At 45.9% G+C, this 16,243-nt stretch overlaps 1 protein-coding gene across 1 annotated transcript in view; it reads right to left on the bottom strand.

Moving 5' to 3' along the window:
- The window catches only part of nkd1 (NKD inhibitor of WNT signaling pathway 1), a 30,020-nt gene extending 14,080 nt beyond the window's left edge, over nucleotides 1-15,940 (bottom strand). The window contains exons 1-3 of the mRNA XM_031569176.1: nucleotides 14,974-15,940; nucleotides 14,817-14,849; nucleotides 14,470-14,606 (exon numbers count right to left, since the gene is read on the bottom strand). Of these exons, the coding sequence (XP_031425036.1) occupies nucleotides 14,470-14,606; nucleotides 14,817-14,849; nucleotides 14,974-14,998 (195 nt within the window). The 5' untranslated portion in view covers nucleotides 14,999-15,940. The remainder of the gene's footprint in view (nucleotides 1-14,469; nucleotides 14,607-14,816; nucleotides 14,850-14,973) is intronic.
- Between the last annotated feature and the right edge of the window lie 303 nt (nucleotides 15,941-16,243).

The following is a 16,243-nucleotide window of genomic DNA, read 5'->3' as shown; positions in this document are numbered from 1 at the left end:
TTTTTTCTTTCTTCTTTGTGTATTTTTTTCTGTTTAATCTTTCCGAAATGAGTTCTGAGGGGTCAGTAGACAGATGGTGAATGCCTTTGCATATCCACAGAATGCAGGACACTCCAGGGTTTTACTCTCCCTTCTCCTGTGAGTGAAAGGGCAGAATAAGCCCGCCAATCGGCTGACCCAAACAGAACCATCTTTCTCTTGACCCCTCATGTCAGAGGATCGGGCCAATCGCCAGGCTGCCCCTAAGACCCCTGTCCCCTCGGGGTCAAAGGTTACACTGGGAGTGCAGCTCAAGGCAAACAGTATGAGAGACAAGGCCAAGTGCTGGAGGCCTTTGATCTCCTCAGGGGAGCGTTAGTGAGGAAAAGCTGTTCGAATCCATTTGTGTTCCTCGCTCGTTATGCAACTTTCTTTCACAACAGATTTCTGGACTGTTCAGATATTACTAGTTATGACATGGTATGTTTTAAAGTTTATTACACCATAAATAACATCAAAAGATGTTTGTAGACGTCTGGTTTTTTTTTGGGGTGAAGGCAGTGCAGAGGTGTCACTTTCCGAGCGCGACTGGAGGTTTGGCCGCTGGTAGAAACCCTCGGAGCATCATTAAAGGCCTTTAGCACATAAACAAGCACCTTCCTTCAACACTTGGGAACACCAAAAACAATTTTCCAGACATGATGTTTAATGTTCTGTGGAAACCAAGTTTAGGAGAGAGAGAGAGAGAGGGAGAGAGAGGGAGTGAGAGAGAGAGAGAGGGGAAAAAAAAGAATTTCACTTTCAACAGGAGCCAAGGGCTTCAGAGCGTCTTCAGGGCTCGAAGGAGTGGGATTGCAAGGCCCCTGTGTGTTTTTAAGTTGTTAAGGCTCCCTCACAGAGAGTGATTTATTCCTGCAGAACACGCCGTGCCACATTACAGCATTACGTCCGTAGCAAAGTTACTGGACGGGCTCCTGAACTATTTGATTTGGCACCGAATAAACATGGCGGACCCCAGTCGACGGCGTCCACATGAATATAACTCTGAGAGACTGAAAGAGAAATGCCGTGATATTTACCAAGAACAATATTTAAAGCCCTGAGATGAGGAGCCTGGTGAGGGGGGCGTATGTGAGTGTGTCTGTGTGTACACAACAAACACTATTTGATTTGATTGAGGCAACGAGTACATCTGGGTCTGACAGGTGGCTGGCAAGCACAGGCCGAAGGTTGCCAAAGGGCTCAAACAGGCTTAACCTGGTCCTTTTGTTAGCCAGTCGGCACCAAGCCTGTGTCTTTCAATGTGTGTGTGTGTGTGTGTGTGTGTGTGTGTGTGTGTGTTTGTGTGGAAGGGGTCCTGACACATTGAAACGTTCAGAGAAGCATAATGCCAACCTGTTCCAAAAAAAAGACACAGGTGAGAGTTAAGAACAGGTATTCACAGTAAGTGTTTACATGTATATACCCATCTGCGTGTCTGCATATTTGTCTACATATTCGCCTGAGCAGAGTGCGGTTCTGGAAAGTCCCCCGTAGACATGTCATCTACGCTGCTGTCTGAATTCACTCTCTCTTACACACACACACTCATTCACACAAACCACCCCGTACAGGCCGACAATTTACGAAGCCGACGACAGCTCCGCCTGATCGGCCGCCAGAGGCTCCGCGGAGGCAGGCAGGGAGGCAGGCCCCTGGTGCAGCGGTGACAGCGGATCTGGCACTCCATCAAACCCCAGGGAGAAATCTCATTAAGGGGCGCAACGCTGGGTGCCTGCAGCCCTGGCCCCGCTCGACTTCGCTCGGCCACGGCACGCCGCTCAGGAGAACACACCTTCGGCACGCACACACACACACATACACACCGTGGTGCTGCCAGACAGCCGACGAGACACGCCATTGAGTAACACTTCTAAAAAATGGAAGGAGGGGGGGGGGCAGAGAGTGGGGGTTCCTTCGGGGCTGTGTCTGGAACCATAATCAAGGGCCAAATGGAAATTTCCAAAACTGTAAAGACAAATAACACGGCCACACACACACACACATACTTTGGGGGAGGCCAAAGAGTTTGCTGAAGAGTTTCTCAAGATTGTTGTCTCAAAACGCAACAAAGGACACAGAAATAAGTCACAAAGCAGAACACTGCTTGGAGTCACACTGAACAGCAATCAAAGGCTAGAAAGCTCCGAGGAGCAACACATCAACATAATCACAGACGAAAAGCTCAAATCTCTCTCCTTTTTGGTTTAAGTCTGTGTTCTTGCTTAAGGGGGTAACATTACCAGTGTCAACTCTCCGGAGAGGAAACACCAAACCTCCTCCCCCACCCCACCCCAGCCCAAAGCCCCATTCCTCCCCCAGCACAATAAACAGGGTAAGATGAGAAACAGCGCTGGGCTCTGGGGGTCTAGGCATCTGGTGTCGTCTTAACTTTGCGAGTGTGTGTGTGTCTGTGTGTGTGTGTTGGGGTGGATCAGAGAGAGCGAGCAGTCCCCTGACCCACACACACACCGGGAGCACAGAATGAGAAAAACAGAAGTCAACGCTAAAGCGGCCTCTGCCTCTGCCTCTCAACCCCTTCAAAGTGACTGGCGCCTTGTGCAGCCGGCCAGCCAGCCGTGGAGCAGGTGAGACTTGAAAACTGCTCAGTTGGCTAAATAAAGGCACCGCCGAATCTGAAAGCGATGACTTGCAGACACATGGGGGAATGGGGGGTGGGGGGCTGGCGGGGGCGTGTATGTGAAAACTACGCCGTCTCAGAGTGTTGCTTCAAAGGGAGACGTTTGCCGCCATGAAATTAAGATCTCAGATAATCATATATCCAACCTGGCAGGGGACGGCATTTCCTCAGGGGTGGAAGAGAGACTGAGCCAATTATTGTGTAACATGTTTCCATATCTGAAGCTTCGGTTGAGCAACTAAAGGTTGTGTGAATGTGTGTGTGTGTGTGTGTGTTTGTGTGTGTGTGTGAATGGTCTAGGAGCCGTGACGTACTCACTCACACAAATATCTGAAGCAACACAGTGCTTTGGATTTCACCCACAGCCTACAACATGCACAGAGCGCCCCTACATATCTCTATGCAGCCCTGGAGCACACTCCATTTCTACTGACTCCAGGCAAACAAAAACAAGCTATCAGAAGTGTGGTTGAGAACGGCTCTGAGAGAGTCAGCAGATCTCCTGATTGTCAACATGCATTCATTGTACTAACGTTGCTTAAGGACATGCCCTGGCTGTCGAGGCCTTATCTATTCAGCTAACACAGTAATGGCCAGAGACGGGGGCATAATTTGTAGCTGCAGCGTGGTGAACAGGGGGACACCTTCCCTGTGGTCGGAGACAGACTGCGTGGCCCCGGTCCTGACAGCAATCATTCACAGCACACCCACTCGTCTTCCTGAGCCCCAGGAAGGAAATTACAGCCCAAGCGCTCGGGGATCCGTCGTCGGTCCGAGTTAAAGGAAGCTCCTGTGTGATTAGGGGGGCTATGTGGTCAGCACCCCAGCCAGCAACATCGATAGAGGAAGAGAGAGAGAGAGAAAGAGAGAGAGAGACGGAGCGAGAGTGAGAGAGAAAGCATCGAGGGAGGGACAAGAGAAAAAAAAAAGAGAGAGAGAGAGGGGCCTCCACATACCAGCGGGCTTACATCCTTATCTCTAGTTCACCGGACAGGTCACCGAGCCTCCAGAGACACAAATGTGCCTTTCACAATGCCAGAGATATTCCTAGTAGCTGACAATGGGCCGCAGTCTTTCAATGGCCGACACCTGCATTACCATTTCTGTATCGTCAGCAAACTTGGGTGTTTTGTATCCCTTGAGCCATGAGTAGGTTATTTCTGGAACACAAGTGGGTAAAGGCCTGTCTGGTGAAAATATGTGTGTGTGATAAAAATGTGAGCATGGAGTGAATGTCGTCCTGGCGATACCTTTTTTTGTGACGGGTAGCTTGCTTTTATAGATCTGATTGTGCCCTGCCTCCAGTCATTTTTCAGATGAGATTAACATTGCTAGTCCTATTACCTCATCCACATCAAAGGCCCTCATCTCTGCACTACAGAAAACATGCACAATATGTCCTTATCTCTCAAGACTTCTACTGATGCACACCTCCTGCTCAAAGCTAGTCTGGGTTTTAATGACCCATTTACAAAACTTTTACACCTGCAAAGATAATCGCTTTACAATCCCCCCCGAGGACACAGTGCAACCTGCCCAACCTGTCCGCTGATAAACATGTAAGGTATTTACTGGCCTGCAGCGGTGTGCAGAGCCTGCAGCCGTTAACGTTTATCTGATGTTTGTCTCAGTAGCTGAGATGTTAATACACAAAAAGATCACGATCAGCTCAGCATAGTCAACGGAATGGAAAAAAGGTAAAAGGAAAAGAGGCTGGGAGGAAGTCTCGGGGATTGATGGCAGTTTGACATCCCTTGGATGGAAAGACTTACAGGCGAATATGAACTCCAGGTGGACTTCTGCGGCTCTTTCACAGTCAGCCGATGAACCCACACGGGAAGCCAGGGCTCCCGAAGGACACAAAGGAGGGGTTGGGAAAGGCATGAAGACAGCCCGTCAACTCAGGCTTGATTTACAGGTCGCCTGCTCTGGCCAAGAGCAACAAATCATTGCATTATAGGCCTTTTTGAACGCGGCTGAGGTTTATCTCCAGAAGAATGGAGCGGAGTGAGGTTAGGGAGCCGCAAGCTAAGTGACCCCAACCCCCCCTCCACACACACACACACACACACTTCACACACACACAAGCACACTTCATGCCTCAGCAGCCTGTGGGGTTACCGCTGCAATCAGATCCGTCTCCCTACGCAAGGGAAATCACAGAGCTTTACAGCAATCTCAGGAGTTCACCGAGAAGGCAGTCCTAGTAGTAAGATGCATGAGTGAACTGTGTGGGACACAGTCCAGATAAAGGGTGGTGGTTGGTTTGTAGGCCTGCTGGTTGGGTGGTTGGTTGGTTGGTTGGAGAGGGGAAGGGTGGTGACTGAATGAATCCAGACACTCAGGGGTAATTAGTCTGAGAATCCTGGGAAGGAAGATGTTTGGGAAGCATGTGCAGGATCAGACGCCAAACACCAAGAGCAGCCGACACAAGGGGTGGCTGCCCCAGATGAGACACTTAGTCAGGCGCTTTGCTCCAGAGGGTGTGTGAAAGTGACAGGCACTTAAGTCTTTCACCAGTAAAAACACGGACAGATAGTCTGCCAAAAGGGTGTCCTCTGGATAACTTTAAGACTCAAAGTCAGGTTAACACTTGCTGAGCAAGACCTTTGGTCTTCAAAACAACATTTGGTCCCGCATAAGATGAAGTAAACAGAAGACAAAGACACTACTAGAGAGTAGATCGTAGCCGCTAGCAACACCTACGTCTGGACATCATCATGACCTCAACAGTAAGTGACTGTAAGATCTCCAAGACACACACACACACAGAGGTACAAGGCCCAGTGTTTAGACATGTTTGACCTTTTCAGATGTGCCAGACCAGCTGAGCAGCCAACAGGAGAAATAATAAAAATGAAAAACGTTCCACCAACATAACACCATTCTGGGCGCTGGAGGGCTTGATGTGACATGGGGTAAAAACCCCACAGCTGGTTATGTAAACCAGAGAGCTGGAGCAGACAGAGTTAGCGCTGTCAGTTTATCAGGCGTCCTCTTTCAGACACCGGGGGCTAGCTGCAAACCGGAGCAGCGCAGACATAAACACTGAGGGCTTTGAGGGCCGGGCCGTCTCTCTCTCCCTCGGCGGAGACACTTGCCGAGCTGCCACACCCCGGTTCCCCCACAAACAGTGAGACAAACCCAGACTCAGTTCGGCTCCGCAGAGGACAGAGAGAGGCCTTGTGAGAGGCCGAGAGCGGCGAGTCCGCGCCGATCTGGAAAGCCTAGAATACTTCAACTCCACCTCTTGTAATTACATAATTACAACTCCATCAAAAACATCAGGTGTAAAATAGTTTTAAAAGGGGGCGTAAATTTAGATCAAAGATATAATGACATCAACTTCAAATGAATGCAGCATGAAAGCATGACAGATTGATGGTGTGGAACTGAATTTCAGGGCCACTGCTGAACTAACCAATTCATTGCTGCCTGGCTATATGAGTCTCTAAAACAGCTGAAGTCTCACTGTGTGTTCTGGTCCACTGACTAGCTAGCGTCTATACCCAGAAGCTCTCTTTAGGTTCTCTCAGGCAACTGTGAACACTGTTCTGAACGTCAGCCTAAATTACTAATTTCACAGCCCAAACTGTAGCAATCCTGTGTTCCACTTTAATCTGTCTCTAAAACGAATAATGCAAGTTGCCATCAAACACAAGAAATCAATACACGAAAACAACAACATTAACCTAGGCTGGATTACAAAAATGGGCTGATTCTTGATTACTCCGTTTCTGCTCTTATTTCAATGAGATAAACTGCATCTTTCACACTCAAAGTATGTGAATGTGAAAACAATTTGAAAAAAATGGTACAATCACACAGGCGGCGTGCAGAAGGAACAGCTTTGAAGCATCAAAAATAAATCAGCACGCTCAGTTTGCTTCACTCTCTCTCCCTCCAGGCGATCCAAGTCTTTTCACTGGTAACTCTGAGGTTCTACTGCCAAGGCACAAAGATGGAGAGGAAGAACTTCACAATTTCAAAAAGCTCTGAATAAGACATTCTAATAGTTTCTCTCAGCCAGTGTAGGCACCAACCCATATGCAAGAAACCTCTGAAATCGAGACACAGACATCCTGGGACTGTCCCCATGTTGCCAAACATACTTTTTACGATACAGAAGGGTTTAAACGGACTTTGCCATTGTTTACATATCTCAACCTAATATGCACTTTGACTTAAAGGTAAGTCATTACAAGCAGTACCTTTAAATGTCACTAATCTGGAGCCTTCAATCACTTTCGGGTCTAAAAGACTTGAAAGTCTCTAAACATTAACCATATCTAATTGTATTAGGGGCATGCACGTGAGGGACAGACTCTTTCGCCTCAGGTGACCAGAATAAACTCCATGGCCTCTGTGTCTCCCTGTACGTCTCCCTGTGCTCTTATTAGAAGCCCATACACTGATTCCACAGTCCTGCCCCGTGCCCCCACGTCTGGGGCGTGGCAGCGCAAGAGCCAACATCAAGCGACAGCAACAGCAGTAGCACTTTGGACCATTTCAGTCCTAAAGTCAAAACGTCTGTGGTCACGGAGACTAAATAAAGCAGGCGGCATTATACAAGAAAGACAAGGTTCACAAAGCCAAGGTTCATGCCTTCGTCATGGTCAAAGCTCAGAACGGGAGAGCTGCCTTGTCCTGTGGCTTGGTTTGCCTTCCCTTGAACCCACAATTGGTGCTATAGAGGGAACAGTAAGCCAACGGGCAAGATGGGCACTGGGGACTGTGCTGCACACCACCACGCCCCACTTCCCACCGCCAGTCTGCTCCTGTCGCCACATCAAGAGGTCACGAGGTGAACATGGCACCTGTGTGGGGAATAAACACACACGGGACCTGAGCAACAGGGGTTATCCTTTTGGCCTGGCTGTTCCACCGTTCTGAGGACGTGTCAACCGAAAACATCCCCTTAAGGACGACCCACCACACCTCAGATCCCGGCGCCGCCAGGAAAAGGCAGACGGACATCACGAGGAGGGGCACAATGATCCCTGAGCACTGTTTATTCAAGGCCACATCCTCCATCCACAAACAAAGCTGAAAACAGACCCATGGTCATGGCCACTTCGCCCAATGTTTAAACTCAGGAGGTGCTATTACAGGTCATCCGTCTAACACAGCTCCTTCCCTCCAGACAAAATGGAGCTGAAAAAGTAGCTCTGCTTACATTACCTCAGATGCTAGACATACATGAGATGAGCGGTGAGTGACTGTGAGGCTGACTGTGATCAGCATTCCAGCATTCAACATGAAATTCTCTGGATAGAATTCCAGCATCCAACATGGAATTCTCTGGTTAGAATTCCAGCATTCAGCATGGAATACTGTGGTTAGAAGTACACTGATGTCCAGAAGAGAGCCCATAAGAGTAAAGCCACACCAGAAGAACCCTGACCTCCTCTTCCCCTCACTCAGCAACTTCTCTGATGGAGAACTCCACAGAACTACTAACTCCACCGAGGGGATGACCCACCATATTCACAAGTCCACATAACACAAATGCTCAGTTTGGGTAGAGATACAGACATAATAAAGTTGAATAATGGCAAATCATTGCAAATAAATCATCAATTTTATCCTCAACCATCCATACCATATGCACAGACCTTGCCTTTTCAACATTTGTGCTAAGAGAAAGGAGTAGTTTTGTTACTCTTTCTATTACATATCCTTCATTAGTTACAGCGTAATTATGCTACCCACTCCAGAGTAATATATTCAGTAAGGATTAATTGTGACACATTGCTAACATGTACTTACAAACCTATGTCTGAGTCTAGGATTATGGTTAGAATTAAGTACGTAAAGTTTTAAAATGTTCATTCACATTCATAAACCATTGAAGGCATATATACAGCATATCAGGGGCAATGCAATACGAGGTGTGTCTATAATAAGACCAATGCTGTAATTCGATTGTAATGAGAAAAACCCGCCATACTCGTATAACTTGTATATACTCATAATAACAGCTTCCTTATTTTATAGCCACACCTCGTATGTCATGTTACCAGAACCTTCTGCTTGTTGTGATATCCCTGATCCTGCACTTTCCTCCACACTTTCAAACCACATTCAGAGTCAAAAGAACATGCAGTGCAGACAGATCCAGCACAAGGGAAAGACTTGCCCAAATATACTCTCTCACACACACAAAACACACACACAGAGAGAGAAAGACATAGGCAACACATCAAAGGGATGAAGGAACAGCGTGATTATGTTAGGTTGATTAACGCTATATTTAGATAGATAATCTACTAATTAGGACTTGAACATACTTAATATGCACAAACCCATCAATCCAAAGACGTCTGGAAAGGAATATTTTAACCCGTGTTAGCAAAAATAAAAGCCCCTGCAATTCATTTACACTTGATGTAGAGATTTAAGATGAATTTGCATTTAAAAGTCAATGAGCAACAACAAAAAAAACTGTTGCCTTCAAGAAACACTTTAGTGGAACCATCATGAAAGAGGGAGAAACTCTTTGAAATGATCCTTAGCTATCCATTGCTCCACAGTGAGCAGATATTTGGAAAACAAAGCCAAAATCTCAACTGCTAATCCCCAGGGATTCAGTGCGCATTCCAGGGGACGGCTTTGATCTCCGGAGCGCATCCGGACAGCTAAAGCCTTAGACACCCGGCACCCTCTCACACACACGCACACAGGCGCCACACCAGTTCCCTGCAATATACCCCCCACTCCTCACACAAACACCCATACCTAGAATAACCTACAATAACTATTTTTACACTCGCACTACATAACCACAAACACACACATACATACATAAGCATTGAGAGAAGAAAATAAAGAGAAGTCTATAATCTCTTGAGCAGGGATATGACACAGATTGCCGGCATTCGTTTGACCTCAAGGTGCCGGATCACTTTCATCAAGAGATCGTGCCATTTCCTGTTGACAACCAATAGGGTCGAGCCGACACTCCATTCCGCTCTGAGCGCGCTCTCACCCGCACTTTCTCACACTATACCCCAACTATACTTAAGAGAGATGTATGTATACATCTGGATTTCCCCCTTTAAGTCATTACCATCCCTCCCCCCCATTAAGGGATACATGATATGAGAGGTGACATATGCGCCACCTGTGGCCCCCCCACCACCCCCTTCTCCCAGTCCTGCAGCTACATAAACTCAGGACTTCCTTTACCCCCTTTCGCTCTCATGGGAAAATATCAGAGCCCTTCTCTGGCCAGGTGCTGTGGACCTCGGCCCCTGGGGGCGAGCCCCTTTCTTCTCACAGAAACACAACGACAAACTTCTCCCAGCCTCTTCAAAGAGAGCAACAACAGCCGTCTCCCAGGGGAGCGGAGGGGAGAGCAGCAGAGCATTGTGGGAGAGGGGCAAATGACACAGAGAGCACAGGAGGGCAGCTGGTGGGAAATACTAAGGGACAGAGAGAGAGAGAGAGAGAGAGAGGCATGAAGCTTGAATTTAAAGGAGCATTCACTCTCACAAGAGCCCTTGCTTTTTGAAGGCAAAGAAATAAGTGAGTGTGTGTATGAGGGGAGGAGAGGGGAGGATTGGGGATAGTGCTTTAAGAAAAAGGTAGAGCATGGAGAAGAAAAAACTACTTTGCAAACTCTCTGAGTTCCTTTCTTGTGACTGCGACTCTGGAGTTTCCTGAAAGTTCTGAGGCTTCTGTGTGAGGGCACAGCCACCTGGTGAGAACCACATGGGTGGTGGCAGTGGCAGTTCCGTTGTGATTCAATCCGAGCACTATGCCTGTCGTCGGCCATCTTTCATGCTTTCTTTTTTGCCTGCGCCTGTTTTGTGCGCCATTAAGATGGGAGCCCTTAAAAAAAAGAAAAAGCTGTGCTAAAAAAAAATGGGGGGAGCCCGAGACCCAGAGACTCCTGCAGCGCAAGCTTGACTGGGGGCCCCACTCTTTACCACACTTGAAGGTGGCGCTTGAGAGAGGGGGGTTGGGTTGAGTTGGGTTGGGGGGGGTTGTCAAACGGCCCTACACCCACTCCCCGGGCCCATTTCTAATGCAGTCTCATTTCATCAGGAACAACCAGAGAAGCCGCAGGGTTAAATGCAAGAAACAGATGGGAGGCAGAGAGGAGAGAAAGGGGCAAATAAAAAGGGGTATTGTGGGGGTGACGTGGCAGAGAAAAGCCAGACAATACTACTCCAAAGCTGTGAAGATCAAAATCATTTGCAACATATGTTGAATATTTTGCTTTGCAAAAAAAACACATACAGCAATAGACCTCCTTGGGAGGTATGAAGAACAGACAACCAGTGTCAAAGGATCCTGATTGGACAAATGTGACCACCTCAGAGGTAGTGGATTAGTTGAAGTGTAACCTCCAGACATCCAAACCCCGACTGGGTCTCTGAGGGGAACTTCAAGAGTGCTAATCCCAGCAAGAGTGATCATTCAGGGGGCCGCCTCTCCTCCACTCATCCCCAGCCACCTCAGCCGAGCTCAGCTCACCCACCACTTACCGCCTCACACAATTCCATTCAAGGGGCGCTAATGAAAACAAGCTCGCTAATGTAATCAGTTATGTAAAACAAACACACTTTCCATAAATGTGCTTTCCCCTCTCTCTCTCTCTCTCTCTCTCTCTCTCTTTCTCTCTCTCACTCACTCACTCACCCACACACACACTCTCTCTCTCTCTCTCTCTCTGTCTCTCTCTCTCACACACACACACACACACACACACACACACACACACACACAATCCACAGCCATCATGGTTCCCTTTCAGAAAACACTGAGAAGGGAGGTTCAGATCAAAAGGATTCCAGGCCCAGACTCCCCACTGTCGCCACCATCTAACCCACATTCTGAAGGACCCCCATTCAGCTCGGGGGTACCATGGAACAACCGTTATAAATAACTATCTCACCAGGTATGCTCCATAACAAGGACAGCTCTTAAAATATTACGGCTCAAATTCACATGCTGGTGTTATTAGTTCCAAAGCCCCTCTACACCGGTGCAATCCATATGAAATGTGGGTGGAAAAACATAATGGATCTGAGATAGCAGAGGGTCATGCTCTTCTGCTGCTTCAGACAATGCGGAATAAATAATAAATATGCATGATGCTCTCTCAAATATCTAGAAAGTATTGAAACAATTCTCAAAACTGTGCCAAACCAAGAGGGGGAAAAAGAAAACCTTCCACCCAGAACAGCTTCAAGGTACCATAATACAATGAAATATTCAGGGAAACAGCCACTTTGTTCAAGCAAGACAAGAGGGAAAAATACCCAAATAAATATTTATGTCCAGAACACCTTCTGTCCTATTTTATTCATTTTCCCTGCAGTGCTGGGAAAGCCATTAGGCACATAGAATTCAATTATTTATAAAACAGAGCTCCTCCGAGTCCAAATTGTTGAAACGGTCCAGCTCCTTCAGCAGGGTTTCTTTTCCGCCCTAGCCAAAATCTCACTTCACACCATCTGGGAAACGAACAAACGCTCCACAAAAGACTCCCACCCTTTCAGAGAAGGTCCCCACCATGCCCTCAGTCCAGAGGCCTCGCTGCTGAGGTCACGCTCTGTGCTTTAGCTAAGAGGCTTCCATAGGATCTCAAACTCAAAATAAGATCCTGAACTATCCGGATGTCTTCTCAGCGCTCTGAGACATAAACAAATAAATTACAACGTCTTTTTTTCAAGTGGAGAAGTTGCTCATTCAAGTCTGTTAATTTGGTTGAAACCTGGTCACTCCTCTAGTACTCAGTGTTTACACCGCATAAAATAATCTGTTAACCTAAATGAAGAGATAGTTTATGCGTGCAATATTTGCTGATATACTATACATTAGTCGAACCAATCTTAATTAATATAACTCGCCATGTCCAAACTAAGAGAACAGTGAGTTCAAACGCCGTCAATAATAATATAGTGCCACGGAGGGGGAAATGGACCAAAGAACATATTTTCATGTACTTTGGTCCAGAGGCATTCACTCCAAATTCCTTCCAGTAATTCTCACTTCCTGTTCCGTATATCAAAGGAGTCCTCCAGACTGCTTACTTTTACTTCCTCATATCACTCTCCAGTCCTCCAGCAAGACACAAGATTATTTTGAATAAATACATCAAACTTAGAAAAGTAAGTAAGTAGTATTCCTAAATTTCCTTCAGGATGAATAAAGTATCTATCTATCTATCATTTTCAGTTCCTCAACCAGTATTCAGAAAACCAATACATATTTGCCAGTTACGTATGGAAAAAGATTTTCAGTTTATTTTTAATCTCTTCCACAGCTTCAAAATGTTTCTGCCCACTGCATGACCAGGTAAACCGATGCTCTCATTTAACAGTGGCCACTTGAAAGGATGAAAAGATGGCTTGTTGTCCTGCTGGTTGAATGGACTGGAGCTGAGCGTCCTAGTGGATTTCTGATGAGCTCTCAATCCTCAAAAAAAAAATTTGAGACGAACCCCCAACCAAAAGAGGCTTAAGGTTTCTCTGAAGCGTTTCCAGAGGATTTCGCCTCTCGACAACAACACTCTCTATGTGTTTACTATGATGCCAAATACGAAACAGACATGACCTTTACCAGTCCAGACCTCAGACTCACAATGCAGCCCTGTCACCAGATTGTCAGGCTGCAATGCTTTCAAGTCAGGCGTGATGTATTACCTCAAGAAAAACCTAGCATCTGTTCCTAGTCTTGACACATTTGTTCCCAGCACAGTCCAAAAGACCATTCTGCCCCATGCAACGGATGTGGGGGAAAAACAAGGCTCTCTCTTTCGCTCGCTCTCTCTCCAAACTCTCAGTCTGTAACATCTATCATATGTGGGAAAGGAATTGTGAGAACATATAAGCTAAACTGGCCATTCGTTTCAGTAGAATACACATTCTAAGTGTAGAGTGTTTCCTTTTTCAACTGTTGTAATCTTACTCTGACAGTCTGTTTAGAATCTGCAAACACACTTTACCATCCAGCAAGAATAAACAAAAATCCCTCACCTCCAGCTTCAAAGAGATAATTTGCAATTACAAAGGAAATCTCTCTGGTAGCCATTTAAATGCCACCATTATGTGTAAGACATATGTGTATTCCAAAACCTTAATGGTGATCACCATTGAACCCATTTCTTCTGGAAGTCTAATGAGGTCCAGCGCATTGAATAACTCATTTCTACTACGTTCTACGAGGTAATGAAATAATCTGTTGACCACTAAAAAAAAAAAAAATCCTAATGGATACTATTACAATTTCAGCCCCAATATTTTGCGTCATTCCTTTACACCGCATAGCGTGGAAAAGCGCAATTGTTTAGAAACAAAGCAGGAAAACGGCTTCCAGCGTAATTTAGACCAATTAGGACTACTAAATGAGGAAGTATTTTTGTGTGACTGTTAATCAGCAATAACTCCTCTATATATATACTAATACCTAATACGATGTTTTTAAGTAGAGCAACTCCATAACTTCAACAAAGGGGTAAAACTGATCATCTTTTCTTGAGGAAGATTGCGCAACATAGCCACATTGCGTATCTTAAAACCTGAGGCATATACAGCAACATTGTGCTGATTCTGTCTCATTCCTAAACTGCAACCAAAGACCTGTAAAAACCCTTTAGCCCATAATCCGTACCATCAGCGTTCACCAAAAACTCTCTCAACAAACCTTCTTACGACTAAACTTTAGACTTGAAAACTTCAGCGAATGGCATACGACTGAGCTACTCCACAGACGGCATGTTTCCAAAGTTAACAACTCCTTAATGACTTAGATGCATGTAAGGCAAACAATTTGTTCAACTGAAAACCGTATTCACTTACCCGACCAGACAGCCCGCAGGTACTTTTATGGTGACAGTCTTGTTCAAGTCTTGAGCCCGTGCAATAGTACTTCTGTTTAACGATCCAATCATCGATTCCTTTTCTTGCTAAACAGGCATTAACTACGAAACTGTCACCTAAATAAGGAAAAGATAAAGACATTGCAACATTGTAACAATACTAAAATGACTTTCTAACGTGTTCCATTCACCGCTTTGGCAATGCTACTACGCTCAACATGCTCTATGGTCCGATTTGCAGTCGTCAAGAGGAATTTCGCGTAGATTACATTAATAGTTTTACATATGCTCTCAAATCAAACAATGCATTAGATAAAGTACACTCACCTTCCGGGCTCTCCCTTGGTTTACAAATTGCAGCTTTTCGTACCATTTGAGAGAGGGACGGAGAAAAGAGGAGAGGTAGGCTATTACTCCAAAGAACTCGGGACGACGAGATTTTAGACTACTTTATGCATATGCAATTAAAAACGGCAGGTCTTACCATGTTTCGAATGAAGTTTACCCATTTCTCTGCATCGGGTTACAATGGAAAACCATCAGATTTGTTGTAATCCAGATTTTATAATCGTCCGTAAGTAAGCCAGGCAGCGTTCTCAGTACATCCTACGGCGACAGGGCTACACTGTCTTTGATCCGCGCGAAGCTCTTCCTCCCGTCTCCCTTCCAAGTGGAGAGGAGGCGGTTACCAAAACCCGCACTTCAACCACCGAAGGAACATGATTGACACCTCGCCCGAGATTAGACAACTCACGGGCAGTCTCGCTGTGTTTTATTGGTCCGTGGCGGCACATGAAAGCGGGCCGCAATTCTTTTGGAGTCTCCAAATATAAAGAGAGCAGCCCCCACACGCCATATTCAGGAGACAACTGGGCGAAAGCAGGCAGCGGGACGCAGAGCAACTGCCTTTAAAGATCCTCAGCTCTGTACAATTTAAAGCAAAATCAGTGGTAGTGAGGAAGCGAGGTTTCATGTCTTCTTTTTTGATCACGCTTTTGTAGATATATTGTAGAAGTCAGTATAAATCAACCAAAAGACTACTAACAGAAAGTTTTGCTTTCTTCTCTATTGTGTATTTAAATGAGTGAATAGATGTTGAATTTTAAAATGGACCCAGAGACGTATGGACAGCTTGATTTAAGTGTTTTCAGATGGCTCGTACTTATCCGTATTCGTTGAGGAGAAAGCATCATTTCGAATGTCTCTCTTTGAAGTTAATTTTTTACATCTGATCTACTATTTAATTTAATTACACTTTGAGTTTCGATCATACAAGGTGATTTCTTTTTTAATCAATGCAGAGATGTTCCAGGAAATTATATTGATAGAATAATCTACACTGTCTTTACATCTAGTCAAACCAGTAGTATCTTACTACTAAATGCAGGCTATGTCATATAGTTTTCCAAGAAAAAAGCAATGAACTGCTAGTTCCCCTTACATTGGACGTGCTAGGCAAGGAAGGCGTTCTCCCTGCATGGCTTCATTTTAGTGGACCTTAAATTATCCACAGGCCTTATGGTCAATTCTACATTTACGTTTATCTTTCCGGGTTAACCTTAGAAGCAGACACCTGCGGCCACCGTGCCCTTCAGCCCTGAGGCTAGTGCTCCATGCCCTCTTCTCTCCCCTCCACCCGCCCCTGCTAGGCCCCCTATTAGCAGAGACCCACAAAGCACTGCTGCAGCAGATAATATCACTGGCACCGGCCTGTGTAAGCACAGCTACAGGCGGCCAAAAACTCACTCGAGTCA

The sequence above is a fragment of the Clupea harengus genome, chromosome 6 (genome assembly GCF_900700415.2).
Source record: "Clupea harengus chromosome 6, Ch_v2.0.2, whole genome shotgun sequence".
NCBI classification, from domain to species: Eukaryota; Metazoa; Chordata; class Actinopteri; order Clupeiformes; family Clupeidae; genus Clupea; species Clupea harengus.
Note: the sequence above shows the minus strand (reverse complement) of the source record. Positions and strands in the feature narration are given on the sequence as shown.